We start from the raw sequence: 26,141 nt of genomic DNA on the forward strand, positions 1-26,141 counted from the left end.
GATTAGACAGACAACGATCAATCCTATTAAAGTAGTCTTTGTAAGCTGCAGTGAAACACACATGCTCGGATAGTCCTTTGTGTCTCTCCCACACCACTTGTCATGTGTCTTTCGTTTTCCGTCAGTTTTAACATCCTTCCAGCTTCTCAGATTTTGGGCTTGTCCACTTGTCTGTTGGCCTTGCGAAATATTGACTTGACTTCCTCCGTCACCATGTCTTGCCAGTTATCTCTAAAAGATGAAAACCGATGTAGAAAGTTATAAATGCTGACAGCATTGAAGATTCATTTTAGGACTTTGATAAGCGATGCACTTTACAACAAATGAAAAAATACACAGCATGCACAAATAAACAGACAAGCAATTAGTCCAGCACAATCAACAAACACCTTCACAGCACAAACCCACCAGAAAATAACCTAACCATTTGACAAAAGCAGCACAGCATGCAAGGCACTACCTCCTTGCAATTGGCTATGGGTTCATGCCTTTTTCTCTGCTTTCCTTCTCCTGTAAGCCTCAATGTCCTCAGGTCTCAAACCATGGTTGTCTTCCCTGATGCATAAATCCAATTATCCAATTCGTAAATAGTATCCCATTCAAAAGAACAAAGAGAATTATTCTAAAGAAGTTAGAATCTAATTTTAATCACAGAAATTAAAATCAAAGAAATTAATCTGAAAGTTCATTTATTTATAAAGAGGGCAATATAATGAAAAGGCCACACTTTTTTACATAAATGTTTATGGGTTTATATAAAAAATATTCTTTAAAAAAAAAAAAAAAGTTCACCGGTATATGTAAAATAAATGGTTAAATGATATTAAAATCTTACCCTGGTTTGATCTCTGGTGGTTTTGGCAAAGGATTTGTAAAATTAGATTTTCCAACAAGCCAGTATGTCTCTTCAATGCCTTTCCCCTAAAAAAATCCATAACAATTCATTTGAATATATTAGTTAGTGCTTACACTACCATTGAAAAGTTTGGGGTCCCTTTTAATGTAGTTGAAATCAATTTAAAATGTTAATTTTGCAAATTAAAATAAATGTTTACTTTTTCCTGTGATGGCAAAGCTAAATTTACAGTATCGTTTCTCCAGTCTTCAGTGTCACATGATCCTTCAGAAATCATTCTAATATGACGCTCAAGATTTATTTATTTATTATTATCAATGTTTACAAATGAAAAAACAATAAATCCACCCTCACTTATATCTTCTTGATATATTACATTTTTCTTATGATGCAACACAGCAAATATGGATCATTTAAATATTTTATTTGATTATACATTACTTTACTGTCACTTTTGATCAATTGAATCCATAAATTTCTCTTTTTTTTTACTGACCCCCTACTTATGAACAGTAGTGCATGTTCAAAAATTGTTCAAATATAATTTAATTAGTCATGATTATTAAGATAAGCGTCTGCTTTAGTACCTTCAGCTCAGTCTTTCCTCGAACTTCTATTTTGTAGCCGTCGTTCAGTGAGTGGAGAATCTTCACTGTACTAATGTTCACATGGATTCTGTAAGCTGATGGAAATTATGTTTATTGACCGATCTTCTCTTTACAGTACAGGGTTAGTATATCACATCTGTAAAGAAAAAAATCTGAACGCAACATACGCAACCCTGTAGATTCCATACGAGAGGCGGTGTTGACTGTGTCTCCAAAAAGGCAGTATCTAGGCATAGTTAGACCCACGACTCCAGCAACACATGACCCTGGATAGAGAAAAAGCATGATAAGATAAAGGATGCAGTGTTTTATAACAACATATTTGGACAACGAAATTTAATCTGTCGGAAAGATTACATGAGCATTACAAGAGCTTTTTAACAATAAGCGGATGACAACAGCTGGAGATTGTGAGAGGCTAACCTGAGTGAATGCCGATCCGTATCCTGACTGGAACTTCTGGCATGTGACGCATCTTGAAGGATCCCACGGAGCTGAGAATATTCAGGGACATGTTGGCGATCTCGGCTGCGTGCTTGTTACCGTTCCTCTTCGGCAGCCCAGAGGCCACCATGTAGGCATCTCCAATGGTTTCAACCTGTGATGGAGTTAAATGGCTTTTCATGGAAATCTATTGCTGTTCAGCATGTTGACCTAGACATCCAAGCCATTGTTATTTTTTCTATTAAAGTATGTAATGGATTTTTTGCCAAGTCCCCCCCCAAAAAAATGTATAACATTTTAACAACCCTGTAATAACCCTGATGCAAGCTTACCTTGTAGACATCGTGGCTGCCCAGCACAGCATCAAATAGGGAGTAAAGGTCATTGAGCAGGTCTACAACCTCAATTGGATCACTAAGGGATGAGATTGTAGTGAAGCCTACAATGTCACTGAAGTAGATGGTGACTTGATCAAAGTACTCTGGCTCCACAGAGGCACCGGTTTTCAGAGCTTCTGCCACAGAACTGAATGAAAATTGAAAACAAGTTTAATCTGACATAAAATGACAATAATCCAGGAACATGTCTTACTTGAGAAAAATTTAATAAAGTATATGAGAAGTGTGCTGGTGAATGAAAACACTCACGGAGGAAGCATCTCAGCCAGAAGCTTCTCTGTCCTCTGTTTCTCTACCTCCAGCTCTTCTGTTCTTTCCCTGATCAGGTCCTCCAGGTTAGAGGAGTACTGCTCCAGCATACGCAACATGGAGTCAATAATATTGGTCTTTTTTCCCTTGTTGATGAGCTTGAACTGAGAACAGATATGCATTATGAGTGAATTAAAGAAAACCATTAGTAATATTAGTAGTCTTTTAGGCCTATGCCATGAAACTTTAATTAAAGTGTCTTTATTTGTAATGTTCAAGAAATCTAGAAATAGTGCTATCCATGAATGTTGTCATATTAGAAATGAAATATATAAATACACTATTATACCATTCAAAAGTTTGGGGTCTGTAAGACTTTTTCAAATGTTTTTGAAAGAAGTCTCTTATGCTCACAAAGGTTTTATTTAATCAAAAATACAGTAAAAACAGCAACATTGTGAAATATTATTACAATTTAAAATAACTGTTTTCTATTTTAATATATTCATGTGATGATCATTAATCCAGTCGTCAGTGTCACATGATCCTTCAGAAACCATTTAAATATGCTGATTTGGTGCTGAAGAGTCATTGTTTTTGTGGAAACCTGTGAAACATTTGTTCAGGATTTTTTAATGAATAGTTCACAAGAACTGCATTTATTTGAAATAGAAATCGTTTGTAATGTAACATTATAAAAGTATTTACTGTCACTTTTGATTAATTTAATGCATACTTACGGACCCCAAATTTTAAAATATGAAAGTAAAAATAATAATAAAATAACACATAAAAAGCAATATAATTATGAAATATAATAAATATAAAAGCAATAATTAACTCTTTTCCCACCGCCAGCTTTTTTTGTTGTTGTAGGCAGCCACCGCCAGTGTTTTTGATCATTTTGACACCAATTTCATGGACCCCAGATTATTTATTTTTTGTATGATTATCTGAGTATACAATATATCAAAAGAAAGAACAAACCCCTTGTCTTTATTTATCAACACTTGAATATGGTTAAGTTAAATAAAAAAAGCAACATTTTGAGCAAAAAGTTAAGAAAATTGTGTTTTTTCATTCAGTAACTCAGTTGTATTATGCTGTTTAATGTTGGTGATCACATTATTTTACATATGCATACGATACCGCTTTTTTCTGCATTGTCTTCGCATGTGTTTTGATTAGGAGATTCGGTACTCTTTTAGAAGATGCATAATAGCACCCCCACCCCCCTACTGTATAACAGTGAAAACACAGAACGCTGGAAAATTCTGTCAGTGGCAGGGAAAGAGTTCATAAAATAAAGTAATATGTTAAAATAAAATGGCTGGCAAAACATACTGTAGAATTCTTCTAGAATGTAAGCAAGCATTTTTTAATCCTAAACTTGTTACTCATGTCAGCAAATGCACTCAAAGCTTACCTGATCAAAGATCTCATCAAAAGGAGGCCTTCTGTCAGGCTGTTCACTCCAGCACTGCTTCATTAACTGGATGCATTCCAGTGGAGCTTGATCTGGAGCTACAGTGGGCCTGCACATAGGTGGAGGTTTCTTCACCTTCCTTATTATCTCTGTTGATACAATAAACATGTCACTGATTACACCTGCCCAGTTCCTGCTATCACTTCCTGTTTACCGAATCATCAAACTAATACATAACAACTAGATTAAAATACAATTTATTTACAACCAACCTTCAGGAGTCAAGCCGAGCATACAGTACGGCCCTCCTCTGACGACTACTTCTTGAAGTATAATCGCAAAGCTGTACACGTCTCCTTTATACGTTCCTTTCCGTGGACTTTCAGGATCTCTGAGATGTTCAGGAGCTGTCCAGAATAGATCTGAAAGACAACGAATTTCATTATTATGTCTTTTTTTCCAATATCAGGGAATTAGATGAAATAAAAGTGATTTTGTTAAATAAATACCCATACCCTCTGGAGGTGGGGTCTCCTTTGGAGCTTTCTGGGTGTCAAGAATCTCATTGTAACCATAATCAGTGATCTTCAAGACAAAACGTCCATCAACTACACAATTACGAGACTTCAGGTGCCCGTGAGGAAATTCCCTGTGGTGAAGATATTTCATGCCCTATTGGGTAGGTAACAGAAACTATCAGATTATAATGCCGTCAAAGACCGATATTACATAGAAAGTGCAAAATGGATATAAAAATGATCTGGAGATTATAAGAAGTTCACATTTTCTCAATAATACTCATCAAAAATACCTTGATGAGATCCAGCAATAAGGAGGATTTAAACATCCAGTCTAGTTTGACATCGTCGTTTCGAAGGAGGTCATGTAGACTCCCTCGGGAGCAGTGTTCAGTGACGATGGCAAACATCTCACAATCCGTGAAGAACCCCAAAAACGGATTGACATTTTCATTCCGTAGGTCCTTCATCTGAATTTTTTTTTAAAAATATGATAGGAACTGTTACTCAAAGAACAAGCTCATACCAACCTGTTTTAAATGAAAGGTTTAGACCCAATACCTTGGTGAAAATCTTAGTGGTGCTCTGTTTAACCTCCTTGAAATGTCCCTCCTTAAACTTTTTTAGCCACACCCAGTCACCCTGCAAAGATCAAAATGACTTACATTTACATTTGGCAGATACTTTTATCCAAAGCGATTTAAAGGGATAGTTCACCCAAAAATAAACATTCATCGTTTTTATTTACTCACCCTCAAGTTGTTCTAAACCTGTATGAGTTTCTTTGTTCTGTTGAACACAAAATAAGATATGAAAGTATATTAAGGAATTCTCTAAAATAGCTTCTCATACAGGTTTAGGGTTACTTGAGGGTGAGTAAATGATGATAGAATTCATTATAATTTTATCAGTTCTTGCTTTTCCTGGGAAAAGCCCTTGGCATCGCAAGCGTACTGTTTGCGCTACAGGAAATAAAATTAGGTCAATTTGAAAACACAGGGTGTGTTCAATAAATAAAATGAAATGACACATAAAGTCACCTCATAGACAGCCACGTTTGAAGTTTCATGTGTTGCCGTTGCCATGCTATTTACAGAGCGGGACCGGTCACCTGTGCTCTTCTCCTCCATGTAACTTTTTGAATCGCTAAGATCCTCAAGGGTGATTTTCTGTAAGCAAAAAGTACATAATAAATGTAGAAAATATAGCACAACATTTTCAAAAAAACAAGCTTAATGCTTAAGGAAAGCAGCTGATAAGGTGACACATACCCTCTTGCTCAGCTGCGGGTTGATGAAGGTCAGGTCCTCAAGCGTAAGCAGGATTCGGTTGGGCCCTTTGATCAGCTGAATTTGTTGGATTCGCCTCCTACAAAGATCAGACAAGATCAGGCAAGTTCTTTATATTCATAAAATTAAATAAATCATAGGTTCAATCAAAATCACAGCAAAATTACCTTATGAATAGAGTTAGGCCAATACAACCAAGGACTATAACGAAGACCATCACAAACGCTATAATGACGTATATTAATTCAACACCTAAAACACAAGAGAATGAATTAGCTGAGAAATCATATATAAAACAATATGCATCAGTTAATAAAGTGGTCATATAAAAACAACGTCACTGATTACAAGTCAAAAGGAGACTGTTTGATTTTAGTAATTGAATAATTTATTTATTAATCTTTTATTAATAATAAGTTTCAAATTATACATACAATTATATGACCCAGTTAACAATGATCATATAAAAACATAATTATTAACATGATTAAAAATATAATATTCTTTCATTTGAATTATTATTTGAATAATAATAGTAATAAAAACATTGATAATTTATTAAACAAAATTGAGCATAAAAATACCAGTTTGCTGTTTGAAACACTTAAATATAGCTGCTAATTTAAAGGGGTTGTTCACCCAAAAATAAAATGTACGTCATAAATGGCTCACCCTAATGTCGTTCCACACCCGTAAGACATCCATTCATCTTCGGAACACAGTTTAGGATATTTTATATTTAGTCCGAGAGCGTATGAAATTGTATGCACACTATACTGTCCATGTTCAGAAAGGGAATAAAAACATCAAAGTAGTCCATATGTGACATCAGTTAGTTAGAATCTCTTGAAGCATCAAAAATATATTTTGGTCCAAAAATAACAAAAACTACGACTTCATTCAGCATTGTCTTCTCTTCCCTGTTTGTTTTCAATCCTCAAATAAAGATTCAAACGGTTATGAATCAGTGAATCGATTCATGATTCGGATCACCAATGTCACGTGATTTCAGCAGTTTGACACACAATCCAAATTATGAATCAATCCGCTGATTCATAACCGTTCAAATCTTTATTTGAGGATTGAAAACACAATACAAGACAATGCTGAATAAAGTCGTAGTTTTTGTTATTTTTGGACCAAAATGTATTTTCGATGTATCAAGAGATTCTAATTAACCAACTGATGTCACATATGGACTACTTTGATGATGTTTTTATTCCCTTTCTGGATATGGACAGCATAGTGTGCCTGCATATAGCTCCGAAGATGATTGGAGGTCTTACGGGTGTGGAACGACATTAGGGTGAGTCATTAATGACATAACTTTCATTTTTGGGTAAACTAACCCTTTAACTATAATTTAATTATTTGACACTGTATAATAATATTAACAGTTTAACATTGATAATTTTCACACAAAAAATGTGCATAAAATACTAATTAATATTTCTTAATATTATTGAACTTTAAATCATATTAATAATAATTTTTAATGTTGATCATTAACTAAATATATTGAGCATAAAAGTACCAATTTGTTAAAGTGCCATATACACAACAGCTAATGTAACTATGAAAATCTCTACACATATGTGCAAGCCTGACTTTAAAACTGAAACAATAACATTTCTCATTGTCAAAATGTGTAGGATTTTGTGTGGGCCTGTTGTACCTCCAGTGCAGATGGCATCGGGGTCAAACCAGCAGCTGGAGTCTGAAGGTGGAGGTGAACCTGCAGGGAAATGAACGGATTTGCCGGCAAACAGGACCATGTCCGAAGTCAGGTCAACTTGAAAACAGCGATACAGTTGAGTTCCCCAGCCATCAGTGTCCAAGATCACGTATTTGGTCTGCCCGTTCCCTTGGGCGTCTGTGCGGATGTTCTGGTTGAATCCGGAAAATGTGATGTTCCTCGTGAAGAAGGCCAGGTTGGACCCGGAGAACCACTTACCTGCTCTTCTGGCATTGTGCATGGACTTGGCAAAGAGGTACAAACTGTTGTAGATTGTACCAAAGAGCGGAGAGACCTGAAATGTAGCAGAACGTTTTAATCGAATGTTTTATGCGAGTGTACAAACAAGATTCATAAATGTGTCACCGTCCGCACCTGCTCTGGCTCTTGTGAAACTCTCAGTTCTCCAAGTCGTTTGGCCATATTGAACGCTTCGTTGAATGACATCAGATCTGACTCCACGGTGATGGTGAGCACAGCGTCATAGGCTTTACGCAGTTTGGTGTTGTTTTGAAGTGGGAAGTAGGTTGTGTTGGTGTAGGGTAGGCTGTACAGGAGGGTGTCGTACGGTATAAACACATATCGACCATTTGTCAATCCCATGTCATAAGCCTTCATCAGGAAAGAAGTTTGTTGCTCTCCTCCAATGAGCGCTGAATGCATACACATAATGATGACTGAAACATACATGAAAACAGAATAAATTCATGTTGAATTTTAAAAGCATTATGGACATACAGTCTTCATGTCATCTGTTTAATCATACTATATAGGGGACATCGGGGCTAGTTGTCACATGAGCTGTATTTCATGAACTATAAGATTTTGAGTGAAAATTCCAATTACTATGCTTTTGTATGTTGGTTTTAAATACCAAGTTCTCTCTTAATTTAAAATAAATTTGTTCCAATTACACATACAAATGATTATAATAGAAATTATAGACGATAAAACCACACTAAAAAAACATTAAGTTATAATTTTAATTAATATCATAAATATATGAATAATCTAAATATAGTATTATATATATATATATATATATATATATATATATATATATATATATATATATATATATTTAGATATTATATATTTAGCACTTTGGGATTGTTTTTAACTATGAAAAGGGCTTTACAAATAAAATATATTATTATTATTATTTTATATATATATATATATATATATATATATATATATATATATATATATATATATATATATATATATACTCACCTAAAGGATTATTAGGAACACCATACTAATACTGTGTTTGACACTCTTTCGCCTTCAGAAGTGCCTTAATTCTACGTGGCATTTATTCAACAAGGTGCTGAAAGCATTCTTTAGAAATGTTGACCCATATTGATAGAATAACATCTTGCAGTTGATGGAGATTTGTGGGATGCACATCCAGGGCACGAAGCTCCCTTTTCACCACATCCCAAAGATGCTCTATTGGGTTGATATATGATGACTGAGGGGGGTATTTTAGTACAGTGAACTCATTGTCATGTTCAAGAAACCAATTTGAAAATCTTTGAGCTTTGTGACATGGTGCATTATCCTGCTGGAAGTAGCCATCAGAGAATGGGTACATGCATGGTGGTCATAAAGGGATTGACATGGTCAGAAACAATGCTCAGGTAGGCCGTGGCATTTAAACGATGCCCAATTGGCACTAAGGGGCCTAAAGTGTACCAAGAAAACATCCCCCACACCATTACACCACCACCAGCAGCCTGCACAGTGGTAACAAGGCATGATGGATCCATGTTCTCATTCTGTTTATGCCAAATTCTGACTTTACCATCTGAATGTCTCAACAGAAATCAAGACTCATCAGACCAGGCTACATTTTTCCAACCTTCAACTGTCCAATTTTGGTGAGGTTGTGAAAATTGTAACCTCTTATTCCTATTTGTAGTGGAGATGAGTGGTAGCCAGTGGGGTCTTCTGCTGTTATAGCCCATCTGCCTCAAGGTTGTGTATGTTGTGGCTTCACAAATGCTTTGCTGCATACCTCGGTTGTAACGAGTGGTTATTTCAGTCAAAGTTGCTCTTCTATCAGCTTGAATCAGTCGGCCCATTCTCCTCTGACCTCTTATCAACAAGGCATTTTCGCCCACAGGACTGCCGCATACTGGATGTTTTTTCCTTTTCACACCATTCTTTGCAAACCCTAGAAATGGTTGTGTGTGAAAATCCCAGTAACTTAGCAGATTGTGAAATACTCAGACCGGCCCGTCTGGCACCAACAACCATGCCACGCTCAAAATAGCTCTTTCCCATTCTGACATTCATTTTGGAGTTCAGGAGATTGTCTTGACCAGGACCACACCCCTAAATTCATTGAAGCAACTGCCCTGTGATTGGTTGATTAGATAATGGCATTAATGAGAAATTGAACAGGTGTTCCTAATAATAAGTGTATATATATATATAGCTATGAAAGGTTTGAGTTGTCATGTGTTTTAAATGTCATCTTACTATGTTTTAATGCTTGTCTATACATAAAAAATTATGACTCTTCTCCCCTAAAATAAAAATTTATGCTGACATTGCAAATCTATGTGTCCAAAACACTTTACCTTTTATCTCCCCTGCGTTTTGAATGCTTGTCAACGTGTTCTCCAGCATAGTGTCATTATTCCCCATGGACGCAACGATGCCAACAGGAAGGCCTTGGTTTCTGAGAGCACTAGCCAATTTGGCAGCCGTGTCGATCCATATATCCTCATTCGAAGACACGATGCCTATGTTAGCCCAGCTGAAATACTTAAGCACTTTGTAAAGCACCTGCGTCGGAGATGGTAATGTTCGGGCAAATGTTGGATAGCCCTGGACCCGGTCTAACTCGTAGTTAACGCACGCCCATGAAAATATAGGCTTGTCCCAATTCTTGCCCATGAGCGAAGCAGCATTGCAGTATCCTGGATTTGTAGGGCCTACAAACGCATCAGCTATGTTCTCATATTGCACAAATGAGGTCAATGCTTTGGATGTCTCGCAAGCTTCCTGAAGGATGACAAAGTCCATTGTACAACCCAGGTCTAAACTAAAATCCTCGTTTATGCGGCCAACAGCCAGTCTGGACGCAATGGCAGGATGTGCTTTTGAGTAATAAGGGTCACAGTTCCAAGGCCCCAGGACGCCTACTTTGAAAATCAGGCATTGGACACAGCATGGGAACGTCAACACACCAAGAATGATCCATAGTGTAATGCTGTAAAATGGAAGTGTTGAGAGGCTGTGTCTGCTCCTGAGGATGGGGCAGCAGGGGTAACTGTATAACTCCCATAAAGCACCTCCAAAAGGGAGGTGAATATGTCGCATTGTCCTCCTTTAGAAGCCGTTATGAGAGATGGATGTCACAAAGAGACACCTGGAAAACAGCAGATTAGATATAAACGGTGGCAATTTTAGCATCATTTTCAAGGCCAAACACCAATAATATATAGACTTAGCTTATATATAATATAGGCTGTATATTTTAACTCTTCAACTTTTTTTATCAAATCAAAGCCAAATATACCACCTGAAGTGATACTGTAAGTTCATTTGTCAACTTTAAATATAATTACTGATGAAGAAAATCGAGTTGATACTCGTTGTTTGGCATATTATTTTTTTTTACATAGTATTATCATAGGTTATTGTTTTGTTAATCTAAAGCTTCATACACTAGAAATGCAACAAAAAAACAAACTAAAAAGATTTTCAAATGTATATGCACTTATATGTAACGTTAGGCCTATGCTAGTGCACAAACTAAAAATCTTATCAAAAATATAATTTAGAAATTGAACTTACCATTATTCATATGGGCCTGTTGATGCGTGAAACATTTCCACAAAGTTTTTGCTTTCTCTACCTGTGGTTTCTTCATAAGGTAGATTTATATCCTTTATAGAGTCACACGGTCATCTCTCACGACGGTTTTCCAGCATCAGTCGTTCCGTGGGCATGAATAAATGCGAGTAGATCTCCGCTCACAAACAACAGTTTGATGAGGCTTGTCAACTTAAGCACCCTGGAGAGCTACTTAATACATGCAGTCATCAATAAAGGTGTTCTTTTGCACCTTCACGATTCACACCTAACGTTCAGTAACATTTTCCAGCTTCAATGTACAACAGTTCTCGATAGTGTTGTCAATTTGTGCTAAATAATTTACCTTAGTGTCGTTGATGCGAAGGGTCCTAGAATCCTTGACGATTTTAAAAAATAACAAATGCATTTTATAGGAAAATAAAATAAAAATCGATATACGTTTTAAATAAATCTCCTTTAAAATATCAAGAGGCCTAGATGTTTCTCTGTTCAATGAAAGTCCTTTGAAAGTGACCCGCGGATGAATCTAATCCATACTTGGTCAGGGACAAAATAAGAGGATTGCAGACATACGTTAGACCCACCTTTACTGACAGAGCTAGCCATGATTACTTTTTAAGACAAATTGAGGAAATGTAAAATATTATTAATGCACATTATATGGCGTACACAGTCATCACAAGCGTTAAAACCATTAAAGACATTAAGACGAAGATTTTTTGATGCGCCGAAAAGAATATGCACTGAACCAATCAACGCCATACTACTAAGTGATGTTTAACATCATACGTTTTATTTTATATTCATTTATATTTTATGTTCGTTAAAAAGGGTAGAAATCGTTAAAACACTAGTGTAAGTGTAAAGTTTTTTGAAAATATGTGTATAATAAAAAGTAGCCTAATAATAGGTTAATTGTATAATAATAATAATAGGCTAATAATAATAATACATTTTATTTATAATGCACTTTATATTAAACAAAATCTCAAAGTGCTAAAATAATTAAATATTATTCACAACATTAAAATGTAAAAGTTATTTTTCAAAAATGTTTTTTATTATTAAAAACATGCCTTATGAATACCATGACTTTTATTATTATTTCTAAATACCATGACCATGACCTGAGCAAAGTGTATTTTCAAAAAAAAAAAAAAAAAGATTTATTTGTTATTTCTGAATACCATGCCCGTGACCTGAACAAAAAGTGTATTTTCATAAAAATAAATAAAACATCATATATAGTAGGCCTATAAATAAGTAGTATGGCAAAATAAGTATATATATATATATATATATATATATATATATATATATATATATATATATATATATAGCTACACAGACATATCTGGACTTTTGACTCAAGAAGAAGAAAGACAGAAAGAAAAAACAGTGTTTGAAATGTATTTTATTTACGTTTTGAGTTCTCGTCTTTCATATTTAAGGTTCATATTTAAGGTTGAGTAAGTTCTCAGCAGCCCATTTCCACCTCGCCATGGAAACCCCGTGGCGCACGAGCGGTTATGAAGTGTAATTAGGCATTTGTTTGGTGTAGTTGGGATAGGCCCACTTCAATTGAATTTGCACAAGGTGTATTGGGCATAATTAAAGTTAACGAAGGGCGCTCCCTTGGACGGTCCCTAGAGTTCTCTTACATTTGCCTGCGTCAGTTAAACCTTGTGTTTTGAGAACACGCCTGAAGTCATTTAGTTTATTAGCATAATGTTTATGGTTCGCAGAGATATACAAGCACTGATAAACTTGTAGGGGATGAAAGTTACTTCCTGATCACCAGCAGTATTACATCTTCATCGTTTCACATGGGAGAATCATTTGCTGTCCATAAATCTTGACTTTCTGATTGATCACGTGCATTTTGGGATTTCTGATTTGCTTGAGGAGCTTAATACACCTGGGCATCAATGTAGGCTTGTGTGGGATGTTTGCCTTCAGGTTACTGTAGAGATTTTCTGGTGATTTGTGCAGCAGTGAGAGTGAGAGAGAGGGAGGAGGACGAGAGAGATGTGCTGACCCATATCCAATAAGCCCCTGAGCTTCTTAAAAGTTGTACCTTGACACCTCTGCCCTACAACCAGAAACAGAGGATGCAAACTCAGCAATCTGCAGCACTCAGTAACTGCCTCTGAAGGAAACAAACCAAAGTGCCTTTGAAACATTTAGGTTATATTTATATAGGACTATCCATATAGCTTAGATTTGAATAGGGCTGGCTAGGTAGACATAATTAATGAACCACTGTTGAAAAACTTTGTATACTATACTTTCTAATACTTGTGTTACAATTAATAATATTTGATAATACTAACTAAATGACTGTTTAACTCTCATTGAAATTAGGTTGTCTCAAAGACAGCTGTTTTTGTTTTATTGCACTGCCATCTAGTGGATTATAAAAAAATATGTTGCTTACAAGTTGATTGTAAGTTGTAAAATATAAAACTATACAGTTCCTGTATAATCACTGTTGTCCTCTTTATTTGATTCTCCGTACGATCTCTCTTTTTTCACTTCTTCTTCTTCAGTTTGTTTAGAATCTCTGCAGAGAAAAAAATATAAGAGGCTTTGATAAGAATTCCAAAGAGTAAATGGTTGTGACCCAAATCTACTAGAAAATCATGAACAAGTAGTAATAATATTAATAAAAATAATATTAAACAATAAATGCTTAACAGTACAGATGTAGACACGCCTAAAATGTTCTTTTTCACATCAATGTCATAGAAGAACCATTTTTGCTCCTAAAATACCTTTTTTATTTATTATTTTTAGTTAACTTTTGTGCAATGGAAAGGTTCCACGGGTGTTAAAGGTTCTTCATGGGTTCTCCGTCCATCAATGCTGACAAATAATTTTTAAGTGTGGAATATGTTATGAATTTATCAATAAATAATTCGACTCATTTTTATTTGATACTTCACATTTTGAAGAAAAAAAAGTGACCATGAACTCATGAATTCTTAAATAGGGACTATTTAATGAATTTAAAATGGTTACTGATGCAATTACAAGATTAATCGTGATTGGTGTTGGCAGCCCTCATTTTTAACAGTGAAAAATAAAACCCCAAAGTGCAGTGTTCTTAGGTGATTTTGTCAAGGATGTAGGCCTAAAGTTTAGTGCAGTGACAGTATAAATGCCATTATTTAATTTAAGAGAAAAAATAAAAACATTTGGAGGTACATGAGGTGTATTCCAGAAAGCAAGGCAAACTTACCGTCATATATACACTGAACTCTCGGTTCATTAACCCAAACCTTACTTACTCGAGGTATGCTGGTTCCAAAAACGAGTCACGGAGTTAGTTCAGACAACTCAGAGTATGTGTTAACCGTGAACAGCCAAGACATTCTCAACAGAGCAACGAATCAATGATTCACCATGGAAACAGACGCTTATTCTTTTATTTAATGGCGAGTTACATAACCTATTTAGTGCACATCGCCACCTATGGTGGTTATGCAATCATTTTTTTTAATATCTTATCTTAATTCACTGCGAATAAGGATTATATTGTTTGTTTGATGCTAATTAATTGAATGCAGATCCATGTGTGAGATGACAATAAAATAATAAATATACTTGAATTGCATTAACACTTAAACTAAAAAAACATAAAAATAACATTTATTTTTATTACAATTCTTTAAAATTAATATATAATACTGTGTATTATGTAACTGAAACAAATTATAAAAAACGCATCTAAATAGGCTACCTCTAAAGCAAACTAACCCTGGAACATGGCCTGTTCCGGAGCAGGTTAAGTTCAGAGAGTGAGTTGCCATGGTTACTTAAGAGTTACCACCATTCTTGGAACCTAAAATTGAGATTATCCGGTAATTTACTCTTTAACATACCCGTGTAGCATATGTCACATAACCTGCTTTCTGGAATACCCCACTGCAAAATTACCCCCCACCCCCCACCCCCCCTTATTTTTTTACCCCATAATAATAATAATAATAATTTAGCATGTTTTAAGCAAAAAACAAGAATAATTCTTATGTCATTTTACTAGTGAAAGCATCTTGATTTAAGATTTTTTTTATATTTGGACTGAAAACAAGACAAAAATACTAAGTAACAATTACGAAAAGCTGTTTGGAATCATAAAAGCCATATAGTATGCACTATCGTGTGATTGTAGTAGTATACACTCGCCGCGAGAGAGCGCTGTTGCAGCTCGACACGTTCAGACCGGTTCAGACGTTGGTGGGCGCGGATTATCATCATCAGTGAGTGAAACTCTAGACGAGACTCTGCTTGCGGTGACTTTTTATCACTTCATCTTATGTGGCGAATCTGTAGCCGACAGATCGACAAAGTAACAGCCCAAACAATACCGCAGACGTGTTCACTCGCCCCGCTCCAAAAAAACTTTGGATATGACAATGACTAAAACTGAACTCTTTTCCGATGCTGGCCTGGAAAAGTAAAAGCTCTCCGACAGACGAGTCGCGGCACATGGTAAGTTTTACGAAAAAGAATAAAGTTTTCTTCTGTGTCTCACAAACGCGTTTACTGTTGGCGTTTGTTTATACTGTCTTTTTTACATGACGAAGTCTAAATGTATGGTGATTCCTTCGTCTCAAATAGCGTTAGTTCGCGTAATGAGGAGTAACGTTAAAGCATGGACAATGAATAAGCCTATATGTGACGCGCACGTTTGTTGAGCGTTGTCAAAGTCTTTTTGCGACTGTATTTTTAACCAAGTAAGTTACAGATGTTAGTTAGTCCAACCATCAAAGCGGAGATTTTGGCTTCGTCTGAATTTAGTGAGCTGCCTTCCTAGACAGCATCTATGATAACCTAAAATGCTGCTGGTAGCCAGGCAGTCACTAGACTTTGAAACAAAACCAATCCGTTAAATTTACTGAGGGGTCTTTTTTATAACTAGAAATAAATCAATATTGTTTGATAAGGTAGATGTTTTTAAAAACAAAAAGTGGGCTTAAATTGCTGTTTTTCACTTGAATGAATGGCTGCAAACAATTGAGTAAGTTAATTATGTTGTTTTCCGTTGAAGGATGTGCATTAGCATTCTCTTTGAAAACCCACCAAATGGTGCCATTTGTCAGTAGACCTGTTTAAAATAACAGTCCAACTTTACCTGTTTATTATTGTAACCCATTAATCACAGTACAAACCATTCCCAAAAGATCCAGATTCAGTTTCTGACTAGACATTGTTTTAAATTATTTTTGTCCTTGGGATCACGTGTGCTACAAAACATTAGATAACACTAAGATAAATGATGTGCAGTTGGCATGAGCTTTCTAGGATATGAGTGACTGACAACCTGCATTATGTCAGCTGTACTGTAGTCAACTACCATAAAACTGTTGAACACTTTGATGTATGTCTCTAACATGCAATTCAAAGGTTACGTGCTGCTGTGAAGTTGGCATCACAAAAAGAACCTGGCATACAAAAGTTGTATTACTGAGCTGTTTGAGACACTAAGCTCCCATTAAATCTGACCCCCCTTAAAGTACTGCATTCTTTCGGCTTTATTGGATTAGGATGTCTGCTGTCTGCTAATTAAATTGGTTAGGAACCAACTTTAGTTCTCTTGTACTGTAGTTTTCTTTTGGCTATGTTAACTCCAGGAAAGATAAAATACGTATCTGTGTTTTACCATCGATGGGCGAGCCTCACAGACTCACTAAAAGGGGAGAAAGATAAATGGTTTAAATATGTAGCTGTTAAACACTGACAGTGATTGCTCTTAAAATACATCCCACTTAGACTTCAGGCATTCTAAGTAGGGACTTTACAGTGGGAGGTGTGCAACACCTGGAGAGTTCATAACCCGTCACACAGGCAGACGTCGACAGAAAAACTCCATGCATTCAAATTTAATTCATTTCGAATGTTCTAAATTTGGATTTCAGCAGTGGCATGTAATGCAGTCACTCCTACAAGCCTATGAAAAATCCTAAGAATTTTCAATAATTCTTGATACTGAAATATCTGAAACTCTTCATTTTCCTCAGAATAGATACGCGATTCCTGCTGCCCTCTGTCGTTCTCTCATCTCGCCGACAGTGAGTTTACTCACAAACCTGCCTCCCCTCCCTCGCTCGTTTTTTTTGCTCCAGAATCTGGAGTAATATTGTTGGTGTTACAGCGCTTGAATTTTGGAATGGGAATGCGCATATTGCGCATACCTGCAGAATTTGCGCTGGTACTAAATTTAGTTATTTTCGCTCAAAAATGCCGACCTTGACGAGTAGTCATGTAAACACAGTCAGTTATGTTTTAAGTGAATGTAAACAGTGGAGAAAGAAAATGCATTTGTAACGGATCTATGCGTAAGGTCTTAAAGTGCTAATATAGTGGCTGCCAAAATAATATGAGAGCCTATTATTAAACATATTTATATGACAGTTTTCCCCATTGCATCACTATCAACATTGCGCCCAGTGAAAATGCTGAGTGGCTATTAACTTTTGAAAACTGAACGCGTCTGCTCAGTGCAGCGTGAGCCCAACAAGATTTGCAGCACAGATCAGCAGCAGGAGTCAGATTTCATTTATCTCGAGTGAGGAGCTGACTGACAAGACGATGGGGAAGATTTCGGTTTCAAAGCGAAATGTAAAATTGTGTATTTAAGTGTTTGTCGTTGTTATTTTTTTGTTGTGTTTTTCATTAACCCTTAAATGCATGACTGTTTCGCCAAACATTCTGTATATTCGGGTCGTTAGCAACCCGGATCTATAACATGAATAGACCTACCTGTCGCGATAATATATAAAACTTCTGATGTTAAAGTAACAGTTACAGTTGAAATTAAACCTATTTCGGTACCTTTTGGAGCTTGGAAGGGTTCAGTTTTAAGCAGATGTTTAATACCATCATCATATGTCCTCGTCAGAGCTCATTTACCAGTACATTCAGCATCTTACTCATATTCGTGATCTCATGCATATTCTCCAACTCATTTTCAACGTCTTCAAAATCAATATTTGGATCACTGACAGCTTCTTGGCCACATCAATCATAAAGAGACATTGACACTAATATTTGATTGTGTTTTGTATTTGCTCCCTTCAGTGAATCACTAAGCTATTTTAAGTTTTGCAGTTTATTGTATTATTCTTTCGTTTTCTGTCAGAGGTAACTATGAGTGAAACGTCATTGCAATTTATCATTGTATATCAGACATTGCCACCTTGTAGAATAAAGGTGAATTGTGCTTTATTTTTTGATTATAGACTAATTTGTCATTGTGCAAAAAAAAATAAAAATATATATTTATACAATCATACACACCTCGGGTCGCTAGCGACCCTATACAATTTTGACACAAAACTACTGAAAAAACAGGCATTCAATTATAATTATATATTTTTTTCTTGTTATATTGTTTAAAATGGATTGATTGAGGAATACTAAGAAGGTTGATGTCTAACTTAAAAAAAATGAATGAGGAGGAGGGTAGTGAATGACGTCTCATTTAGTTAGGTATGCATTTAAGGGTTAAAGGGGTGGTCGATTACCCCTTTTTACAATATGTAAAATGAGTCTCTCATGTGACGTCCCCAGAGTGTGTATGTGAAGTATTAGCTCAAAATACCACACAGATTCTTTTTTTTATAGCATGTTAAAATAGTCACTTTTTAAAGGGGGTGAGCAAAAACGTGTCTTTTTTTTGTCTCCCTTTAAATCCAAATGAGCTGCTGCTCACGGGGCGGAGCTTCAAGAACTCCAGTTAGCAGCTCTGATTACCTCATGTAGACAGGAAATGCAACTGTTCAGCCTTTTATGTTTGAACCGGATTCGGACAATGATGGAGAAAATCCATGTAGAATGCAACAAAAAGAAGTGACTAAAATGTAGAATGCAACAACATGTTCCTGAATGTTTAGATGAGGAATGCATGTAGCTGATGGAGTTAACTATCTTCAAGGCATTGATTAACATATTCTCATTAACATATTCTAAATTCTCAACATGGCCTCAGCCCTGTTGTTGCGTGTTCCAGGGGGCAGGGTTTATGTACATTTCAGGGTTAGTGATGTCACTGACCCAGGAGGAAGCTTGTGTAGTCCCTATAGACCGTTTGTTGTAGACTTTAAAAATGCATTTCTTTAAAAGAAAACATCTCTCTTTGCTTTGATGTTTGAGCTTCTTAAATTTGGAGATGTTGTTTATCCTCAAACAGCAACATTACACACTAACTAAAGTTTAAAAAGTGAAACCAGCCGCCTGAATTGGCATGTAAAATGCTTATGGCCACACAGGCATTCTTAATGGTGTTTGTCTATTGGCGCCGGGCAGAGCGGTGATACCGGTATTAACGGTGTTTGCACACGCCAATTAACCAGTGGGAAAATATCCTCACCATCAAATCCCTATAATGCCAAGCCCTGTGTGTAATCATTCACTACCAAATACAAAATTAATAAATGGTTGAAAATGGTTTTCAGTGCTTTCACAATGCCCTGTTAGAACATTAGCAATCTTGAGACATTTTTCTTAAAATGATGAAATGTTTGTCATAAGAGAGTAGGAAGAGCATACATTTTTACTTGAAGAGGAACACTTTTTTTTAGGCCCGATTGAAAGGAAAAAAGATGTGGTTACAAGTCTGTGTCTATTTCCCTAACAACAACAAAAATATCTAACTCTTCCTCCTCTATTTTTCTCTTTTCCCTCCCTATTCTAGTTTTTGCTACTCTGAGTAATATCCAAATCTTTGTATTTAGGGCACTTTTTGTGTTTTTTCGCCTCTTCATGACAGATCTCTTCCTGTACTCCTCAGTTGTAAGTCGCTTTGGATAAAAGCGTCTGCTGAATGCATGTAAATGTGACTGAAACCAATGCTCCTATTGAAAGGGAGAGATCACCCTAAAATGAAAATTAAATCCTCATTGCCATTCTTTGTTGGACCACAAACAGTCCCGCTTGGACTCTTCCATATAATGGCAGTAAATAGCATCCAGCATCAAGCTTTAAAAAAATGATAGTATCACAAAGTTGTCAAATGACAGTCAGAATGACAGTTGACAGTGGATGAATGCTATAACTTCTTGTTGCAATGATGAACACGTGGTTATAACATCGATATATTCAGAGAAGAAAGTACAGGGATTATATTTCATGTTTTGCCTTGCACGTTTTTCTTAGTATTTCTCACGTGTGCTTTTTGTGAATCGAAGTGAACATGCAGTGTTAATAGAGTCTCATGAACACACATGCACAGAAGACAAACAAAGAAGGGCAGGATTTTTGTTAAATAATACATACAAATTTGGTTTGTTTTCACTAAACCCTTTTGTATATCTCCAGAACACGTAGACTTTATGGCACTTGTCCCTTTGGACCATTCGGTGATGGTTTTGCACCTTTTTTTAAAAGGTTGACGCTGGTGGTGCCACCATTAAATGGATGAGCGCAAGTGGGACATTGTTTTTAAAAGTCTCCTTTTGTGGCTAGAAAAAGAGGAAGGGTTAGAACAACATCAGGGTGAGAAAATGATGACTTAGGGTGAACCAACCCTTTAAGCAGCATGGCCCCACTTTATATTAGCAGCACTTTAGTGTTTGCAGTTGCATGGTCACAAATACCTTTTTTTCTTCATACCATACCATACCATACCATACCATACCATACCATACCATACCATACCATACCATACCACTTTCTCATAGTATGTCTGCTATTGTGTTAGTAAAAAGATTTTAAAAATATTCTAAATAGTTGTTAGTGTGCACGCTGTGGCTTAAAGTGTTTTGACCTATTATGCAATTAATTATATAAGAGGTAATTGTTTACCTAGCGTGCTGGTTCTGTTAATCGTTATCCATACCAGTACACACAAGCTTGCAGACTAATTAATGTTCAGTCATTTTTGCAGTTTCATTCTCATGTTTCGTGTGAACCTGTCAAGTTTCTTTTGCCCTTGTTTTGTAATCAAGGTAACCCATGCCCAGATTCAGCGGACCTGTTTATGGAGCCATGTGTTGAAAGAGGTTTAAGTTCAGGTCATTTAGTTAAACAAAGAGCACATGGTAGCAGGGTTGTCAGATAACAAAAGTCGTCAGTAGAGCGTGGCAGAGCATTTATAGATTTCAGCTGGAGGAGTCATAGGGAACATCTCCACCTGTGTGTGAGACAGACTTTTTGCCTGCTTTTTGAGTCTTCTGTGTACTTCATGAAAACTCGTAAGCAAGATTAAGATATTTATGTGTAGAATGATTTCTTTTGCAATAATCCTTTCTTTTGCGTATTTTCCTAAATAATCAATTTAATGTATTTGCATGTGAAATTCAAGTTATTCAATATAAAAACTTTTTTTAAGAATACTTTTTATTCAGAAAATGTTCTTAAATCTTTACAATTATAAAAAGTGACAGAATATTTTTATTTTAAATAAATGCATCAAAACATCATATTAGAATGATTTCTGAAGGATCATGTGACACTGAAGACTGGAGTAATGCTGCTGAACATTCAGCTTTGCCATCACTGGAAAAAGTTTGATTTTATAAAATATTCAAATAGACAACTGTTAGGGCTGCATGATATTGAAAAAAAACTTAAATTGAGATTTTTTTTGATTTTCTGATATATATATATATATATATATATATATATATAGCGAGATGAAAAACAATTTCACCAGATGATTTGAATAGATCTTTGAAAAGAATTAATCATTTTAGAATAATAGGGGGGATTTTGTTGGAGAGTGAATCTGCATGGACAGTAACAAACTAATTACAAGCAAAAATAAATACAATTGAAGAAAGATAATATTGAAATAAGCAGTGCTTTGTTTTTCAGGTAAATCTAACAATTCAGGTACAGAAATTCAATAATCAAAAGTAAAATATATCTTTACTAGCATTTATAAATGAAATCTGACATATAATTCATGAATACATTTTATGTTGTTAAAGCTACAAAATTAATTTTCTCTTTCTCTTTTGTGTTGTTTGGTCACCGTTGGCGACACAAACAGTTGCCAACAAAGGCTGCTGTCCTTTAAGACGAACACAGACTGTTTCCTTCATCTATTGTTTTCAGCACATAACCGACTGTGTTTACAAGGATTCTCGCCGAGATGGGCATTTTGACTTAAGTTTGCGAGCACGTCAGTTAAACTTGAAAGAAAATTTAAGTCAAAATGCCTGCACGCTGTTTTCTGTGCATACAATGTATTCGACTTATATTTGTGTATTCGTGGGGTCTACTTGGCTCTGTGTGTGCGTACAGAAAACAGTGTGTGACTTATAAACACAAGCAAATATTAAACTTTCACTCTATGATGGTTAAACTTTGCAATTAATCCATGAATCACATGTGTTGAACCGGGGTACAGCTGCCTCTACGGATCACAGATCAACTATGATCCCTTCGGCCTATACTTGACATTGCACATACTGCGAGGTGACTATCGCGTGAGTTCTGCGCTAACTTTTTTTTTTGAGGAGCACAGTCAAAAATTTAGGAGCACCAGTAGGTGGCCGCAAGTCTTGTGTGAGTCATTCATTCAATCGTTCTAAACACACATTCATTTAAATCGAATTGCTTGGAGATGCACATCAGTTAATAGACAGTATTGTGGATAAAACGTTATATCAACTTGTCTATTTGACTTTTGTACAAGATCAGTATCACATGCAATTATGCCAAAACGTTTGGCGTTCTGGTGCTTTAAAGGGTTAGTTCACCCAAAAGTGAAAATTCTGTCATTAATGACTCACCCTAATATCATTCGTCACCCGTAAGACCTCTGTTCATCTTCGGAACACAAATCAAGATATTTTAGTTGAAATCCGATGGCTCAGACAGGATTTCATTGACACTAATGTCATTTCCTCTCTCAAGACCCATAAAGGCACTAAAGACGTCGTTACAAAGCCCATCTTACTACAGTGGCTCTACATAAATTTTATGAAGCGACAAGAATAGTTTTTGTGTGAAAACAAACTAAATAATGACTTGTGTGTGAAAATCCTAGTAACTGAGCAGATTGTGAAATACTCAGAACGGCCCGTCTGGCACCAACAACCATGCCATGCTCAAATCACCTTTCTTTCCCATTCTGACATTCAGTTTGGAGTTCAGGAGATTGTCTTGACCAGGACCACACCCCTAAATGCATTGAAGCAACTGCCATGTGATTGGTTAGTTAGATAATTGTATTAATAAGAAATTGAAAAGGTGTTCCTAATAATCTAATATATATATGTGATTATTTGGACTTAATCATTGCTAATACTGGTTTGCATATATTTAATCAACAAAGTCTTTGAGTTTTATTATATTCTTTAACTAAGTGATTGTGCTAATACCTCTTAAATTCTCCATGAGAAAAGCCTTGCACGCTTGTAATCAAGTTGTCATTGTAATTGAAGTCAAATTTAATAGGCTCTCTGATCATAAGAATTAGGTCAAATCCTTCGAGAAGGTGCGGAAAAAATAGGGCTCATGAAGTTACACTAGATGAGAAGAAGCTTGGATTTAGTGGAAAAGATGAATGAACACAGACCCAAGAGTGACAAGCATGTATGTAATGCTGTAAATGATTGGCTACGTTGGTTTACATAATGAACACATTTAAATGATCTCAAAGGCCCCTGAGGTGAATTACGGTTCAATTTTGATAAGATAAATATGCCTTCACCATGCAAGAGAATGATTTTTGGTGATGCTTGAAGTTCATCACGTTTGAATTGTTTTGTTTTGGGATGTTCATGAATATTAAATTAAACCCTTTAATGTGTTTTTTGTTTTATAGCTCACCATGGCCACATTGCTGTGTCTCTTCTTCTCTTTGCTTGGCCTTGTTGTCATGGGAGCAGTGAAGAACTGCCATCCGCAGTGTCATTGTGAGGTGGAGAGCTTTGGCCTCTTCGACAGTTTCAGCCTGACCAAAGTGGACTGCAGGGGGATCGGCCCCGGGAACGCTCCTGTCCCCATCCCTCTAGACACCTCCCATCTCGACCTCTCCTTAAACTCCATCATCTCCATCAGCGATTCAATGCTCTCCGGACCGGGTTACACCACCTTGGTCAGTCTGGACCTAAGCAGCAATCTAATCGCACATGTCAGTCCCAAGGCGTTCTCTAAACTTCGTTATCTAGAGACGTTGGACTTGAGCAGCAACGCTCTTGAGCGTCTTGGGGATGGCTGCTTCACTGGACTCCCTCTCGTTGAGCTGGACCTGAGTGAAAACCGATTCAAAGAGTTCAGCCTTGATCTCTTCACCACCAGGGCACAGGATATACCAATCATGGTGGACCTGTCACAAAACCTTCTGACCTCCATTACCAGAAAGTCGCCTGACCATCCACTGTACATCAAGAGCCTTATGCTTGCAGGGAACAGATTGAAGACGGTCCCAGCGCTTAACGGAGTCCCACTCCAATATCTCAACATGGACGGGAATCTCATCTCCAGCATTGACGCAGGAGCCTTTGATTCAATGACAGAACTGGTTCACCTTTCTCTCAGCGGCCTGTCTGACCTGAACCTGATTCAACCAGGTGCTTTCAGGGGTTTGAGGAACCTGCAGGTCTTAGACTTATCAAACAACAGCCGGCTCAAGACGTTGAGCCCAGATGTATTTAGCGGACTCGTCTCTTTACAAGAGCTCAATTTGTCCAATACTGCTGTCACACCATTATCAAGGGCCGTCTTTACCCAGATGCCAAGCATAAAGAGTATAACTCTGGGGCCAAACGTGCATTGCTGGAAGACACACAAGCAAGGACAGTTTCACAGACAGATTGGACAGGCAAAACCCAATGATATACTTACCTGTGACAATGCTGGAATGATCTTATGAGCCTGAAGTGCCAGGAAAGACTCGTTTTCTCATCTCTGTGCCTTATTAGTATCTCATAAGAGCTTGTATTTTTTCTAATTAAAGATTGCATCTTATTTGCACATGCCAACTAAGGTCCGCTATTTTACAGGTGTTCATCTTATTTTAACACAGACGGTTTATGACTTGTGCACTTTATTTACTACATTTCCGTTCTTCTACTTAATGTCACCTCAGATTTGAAGTGATGTCAGCTGAAGTGATGTGATGTTTAATGTGTTGTTTTTTGTTTTTAACACGGACGGTCTTAAAGTTTCATAAATTGTGTATTCAAACACTTTGTACAAACACAACAGTGTAGCAGGTCAATTAAGAAGTCATGGTGCCTACAGTGTCATTCATTTAATATTATTCTGTATGTTTAGATGCCATGCCCCCCACTTTAAATGACCATAGAAGCTGTACAGTTTACATTAATGAATAATAAAGTTCTCAGAATGTGTATTAGAATGATTTACAGAGGACCTTGAACACTGAGGGCAATCAAATTTGGATCGTTTAGATGTTTTTACTTCTTTTAAAGTGGGGCATTTCTTTTTTTGATAGACGCACAAAGAATAAAATGCAATATGTGGAATTTAAGAATTTTGCATTTTAATGTAATTTATTAGCTTAGTGAATACTGAACCTAAAATATGATTCACAAGCTACAAAATAAAAAGGTATAATATCTACACATCACTCAGACTGACGCTTGAGGGAAATGTAACGCATGAATTCTCTTTATAATTCCCAAGTTGTTATTTCATGTTTACATGATGTTGATCTAAAGTTTTGCACTTTTGACATTCTTTTAAGATTTGTATGGATTTAAAAAAAAAAGCATGATGGTTGTTCATCATGGGAGTTGAGGTATGTTTTATGTTTATACTAAACTATACTCCTAATAAAAGATAATCAACTTTACATAAACGACA

At 36.2% G+C, this 26,141-nt stretch overlaps 2 protein-coding genes and 1 long non-coding RNA gene across 7 annotated transcripts; 1 reads left to right on the plus strand and 2 right to left on the minus strand.

The window, feature by feature from the left end:
* gucy2f (guanylate cyclase 2F, retinal) lies at positions 1–11,508 on the minus strand. Its single transcript, XM_067451714.1, has 19 exons — positions 11,337–11,508; positions 10,115–10,908; positions 7,899–8,200; positions 7,464–7,818; positions 5,956–6,040; positions 5,771–5,867; positions 5,540–5,668; positions 5,061–5,141; positions 4,793–4,969; positions 4,497–4,653; positions 4,254–4,403; positions 3,982–4,130; positions 2,556–2,719; positions 2,241–2,433; positions 1,888–2,062; positions 1,632–1,730; positions 1,444–1,538; positions 836–921; positions 1–231 (listed from the first exon to the last, which is right to left on the minus strand). The coding sequence occupies exons 2-19, from the start codon at positions 10,857–10,859 to the stop codon at positions 147–149; spliced, it is 3,324 nt and encodes a 1,107-aa protein (XP_067307815.1). The 5' UTR covers positions 10,860–10,908; positions 11,337–11,508; the 3' UTR covers positions 1–146.
* A 1,247-nt stretch (positions 11,509–12,755) lies between these two features.
* Positions 12,756–13,935, minus strand: LOC137085161 (uncharacterized). The gene is made up of 2 exons (XR_010906922.1): positions 13,830–13,935; positions 12,756–13,449 (listed from the first exon to the last, which is right to left on the minus strand). It is a non-coding gene; the product is annotated as an uncharacterized lncRNA (long non-coding RNA).
* Positions 13,936–15,565: 1,630 nt separating this feature from the next.
* On the plus strand, positions 15,566–26,141 carry tsku (tsukushi small leucine rich proteoglycan homolog (Xenopus laevis)). 5 transcript variants are annotated; one of them, XM_067450504.1, is made up of 2 exons: positions 15,566–15,851; positions 24,136–26,141. In XM_067450504.1, the coding sequence occupies exons 1-2, from the start codon at positions 15,801–15,803 to the stop codon at positions 25,183–25,185; spliced, it is 1,101 nt and encodes a 366-aa protein (XP_067306605.1). In that variant the 5' UTR covers positions 15,566–15,800; the 3' UTR covers positions 25,186–26,141. The 5 variants fall into 5 exon arrangements, with proteins under 5 accessions (XP_067306605.1, XP_067306606.1, XP_067306607.1 ...); XM_067450505.1 differs by lacking the exon at positions 15,566–15,851 and adding an exon at positions 21,379–21,553; XM_067450506.1 differs by lacking the exon at positions 15,566–15,851 and adding an exon at positions 21,405–21,494.

The sequence above is a fragment of the Pseudorasbora parva genome, chromosome 8, assembly GCF_024679245.1.
Source record: "Pseudorasbora parva isolate DD20220531a chromosome 8, ASM2467924v1, whole genome shotgun sequence".
NCBI lineage: Eukaryota > Metazoa > Chordata > Actinopteri > Cypriniformes > Gobionidae > Pseudorasbora > Pseudorasbora parva.

Coding starts and splice junctions, on each gene's coding strand:
- gucy2f (XM_067451714.1), bottom strand. CDS start 10,859: ATGCGACATATTCACCTCCCTTTTGGAGGTGCTTTATGGGAGTTATAC. Junction 5,142..5,539: donor CAAACGTGGCTGTCTATGAG/GTGACTTTATGT, acceptor TGATCTTTGCAG/GGTGACTGGGTGTGGCTAAA. Junction 2,063..2,240: donor GCAGCCACGATGTCTACAAG/GTAAGCTTGCAT, acceptor ACTCCATCACAG/GTTGAAACCATTGGAGATGC.
- tsku (XM_067450503.1), top strand. CDS start 23,841: ATGAGAAGAAGCTTGGATTTAGTGGAAAAGATGAATGAACACAGACCC. Junction 23,904..24,135: donor GACCCAAGAGTGACAAGCAT/GTATGTAATGCT, acceptor TTTGTTTTATAG/CTCACCATGGCCACATTGCT.